The sequence below is a fragment of the Macrobrachium rosenbergii genome, chromosome 56 (assembly GCF_040412425.1).
Source record: "Macrobrachium rosenbergii isolate ZJJX-2024 chromosome 56, ASM4041242v1, whole genome shotgun sequence".
Lineage (NCBI taxonomy): Eukaryota > Metazoa > Arthropoda > Malacostraca > Decapoda > Palaemonidae > Macrobrachium > Macrobrachium rosenbergii.
Genome location: NC_089796.1, coordinates 4,845,001 through 4,847,500, shown reverse-complemented (window position 1 = coordinate 4,847,500; position 2,500 = coordinate 4,845,001). Strand labels below are relative to the sequence as shown.

The 2,500-nt window shown below is 32.5% G+C and overlaps 1 protein-coding gene across 12 annotated transcripts in view; it reads right to left on the bottom strand.

Moving 5' to 3' along the window:
- Mgat4a (alpha-1,3-mannosyl-glycoprotein 4-beta-N-acetylglucosaminyltransferase a) overlaps positions 1–2,500 on the bottom strand; it is a 377,735-nt gene that overhangs the window by 163,092 nt on the left and 212,143 nt on the right. Inside the window, exon 1 of one of the 12 annotated variants that reach the window (XM_067100283.1) lies at positions 563–726. The exons of 8 other annotated variants lie outside the window; for them this stretch is intronic. In XM_067100283.1, coding sequence (XP_066956384.1) covers positions 563–600 — 38 coding nt within the window. In that variant the 5' untranslated portion in view covers positions 601–726. Of the gene's footprint in view, positions 1–562; positions 727–2,500 lie in introns of those variants that run through there. 3 more of the 12 variants (XM_067100290.1, XM_067100282.1, XM_067100288.1) reach the window with 3 other exon arrangements.

Below are 2,500 nucleotides of genomic sequence, written 5' to 3'. Positions count from 1 at the left end.
TGTGATAAAGTTAAAACACACACACATATATATATATATATATATATATATATATATATATATATATATATATATATATATATATATATATATATATATATATATATATATATATATACACCGACAATTGCTTTACTGTAAACCGTAATATCCACTAACAAAACTATTATCAGTTCAGTTATTTAAAATAACTCTTTTCTTCTCCTTTCCCGAAGTCTTTCACTAAGATTTTTAGTCACAAAATCCTTTAAGTAAACGGCGAAAAAAATATATTACAAAACCCTCAGAGTGAACGTGAAAATAATATATTCCGAAAAAAACAAAACAAGGTACATAAAAAAATAAGAAATATTTCCCGACCTCAGAATACCAACCCACATAAAAAAATCCTAGCTAAAGATGAAAATAAAGTATATTGCAACACCAATGAAAAGAGCATCCCGCCACCACCAGGAGGAAGGAAGGGAGGCCACAGCCCCACCACCACGGCTCTCGAGCAAACATCAATAACAACGGTACGCATCTTAGCCCAAATACGTAATGTCCGCTAAAGTAAACTTACCTGGGGTCTTGGTATGCGGAGAGGGTGAGGCGTCTCATGGTATTAAGGAAAACGCCTGGGCGAATTCCTTTCAACACAGTACACCTTTTGAAAAACACTTTTTTCTTTTTCTATGATATAAGACGCCTGGGCAACTTCTATTGAACACAGTACGCCGTCTGAAATCACCTATTTTTTTCTATAATGTATGATGCTTGGGCGAATTCTATTGAACACGTACACCTTCTGAAAATAATTTTTCTTTCTATAATGTATGACGCTTGGGCGACTTATATTGAACACCTATATCTTCTGAAAACAATTTTTCTTTCTATAATGGAAGACGCCAGGGCGAATTCTATTCAACATAGACCGTCTTAAAACACCTTTTTTTTTTCTATAATGTATGACGCGTGTGCGAATTTTATTGAACACTTATACCTTCTGGAAACAATTATTCTTTCTAAAATGTATGACGCTTGGGAGACTTCAATTGAATGCGTACGCCTTCTGGAAACAATTTTCTATTTTATAGTGGAGGACGCTCGGGCGAATTTCATTCAGCACAGTACACCTTTTGGAAAACATCTTTCTTCCTGTAATATAAGACGCCTGGGCGAATTCTATCCAACATGTATAACTTCTGAAAAAAATTTTTCTTTCTATAATGTATGACGTTTGGGCGACTTCTACTGAACACAGTATATCTTTTGGAAAACACCTTTTTTTTCTGTAATGGAAGACGCCTAAGCGACTTCTATTGAACACGTATACCTTCTGAAAACAATTTTTCTCTCTATAATATATGACACTTGGGCGAATTCTATTCAATAGTGTACACCTTTTGGAAATTTTTTTTTTTTTATAATGGAAGACGTCTGGGCGAACTCTATTCAATACAGTAAACCTTTTGGAAAACAGTTTTCTTTCTATATGACGCTTGGGCGAATTCTATTGAACAAGTATACCTGAAAACAAATTTTCTTTCTATAATGTAAGACGCTTCGGCGACTTCTATTGAACACTGTACGCCTTCTGGAAAATATTTTTTTCTTTATAACAATTTGTCTTTCTATAAAGGAAGACGCCTATACAGCAACTTCTAACCAACACAGTGCACTTTCTTAAAACACTTTTTTCTTATTTTCTCTGAGACTTTCTTATGAGTTAATTCTCTTACAACTGTCGATTCAAATTAATAATTTCCTTATCAGCCATTCTTATCTCTCAAATCAAGCACTTGATGGGATGAATGGCACTTCAAATGTGTTTGCTACTCATTCAAAACTCTCTATTTGGAAAGCACTTGAGATGGGGTCTCTCCTCCCCTGATTTCAGCTTAATATCAAACTGCTCTCATAAGTGTTCTTTTTGTACCAAACACTTTAAATTATATTAATTATTTTATACTTTCTTTTATAGCCAGCACTTAATATAATACTACTTATTTTATACTTTCTTTTATACCCAGCACTTTATACGATACTACTTTTAAAAAAGTGTTTTCCCATATTTAAGAGTTTCTATTATAAACGTCACTTTTCCAAAAGCACTATTGCCCGGTATCCTGAGAGCAAGACACCACCTAAAAGAATGATTAACCAAGTGTTGAGGAAAGGGACTTTCACCTGTTCATAATAATAATAATAATAATAATAATAATAATAATAATAATAATAATAATAATAATAATAATAATAATTTATAATTTTCATATTTTCATTATTATAATAATAATTTAATTATTATTATTATTATTTTCGGGCATCTAGATATAGAACATAACACGCATTGACACTCCCGTAACAAATTAGTTGCCCGATTGAGAGAGAGAGAGAAGGGGGATCAGGATAAAATAAACAAAAGACATAACTGCGAAACTGTGATACTGTTTAAAAAATGACTTGAGGTCTGTGAGCCTCAACGCTAAATCAATCTTAGTTTCTTATCACGAGCTTC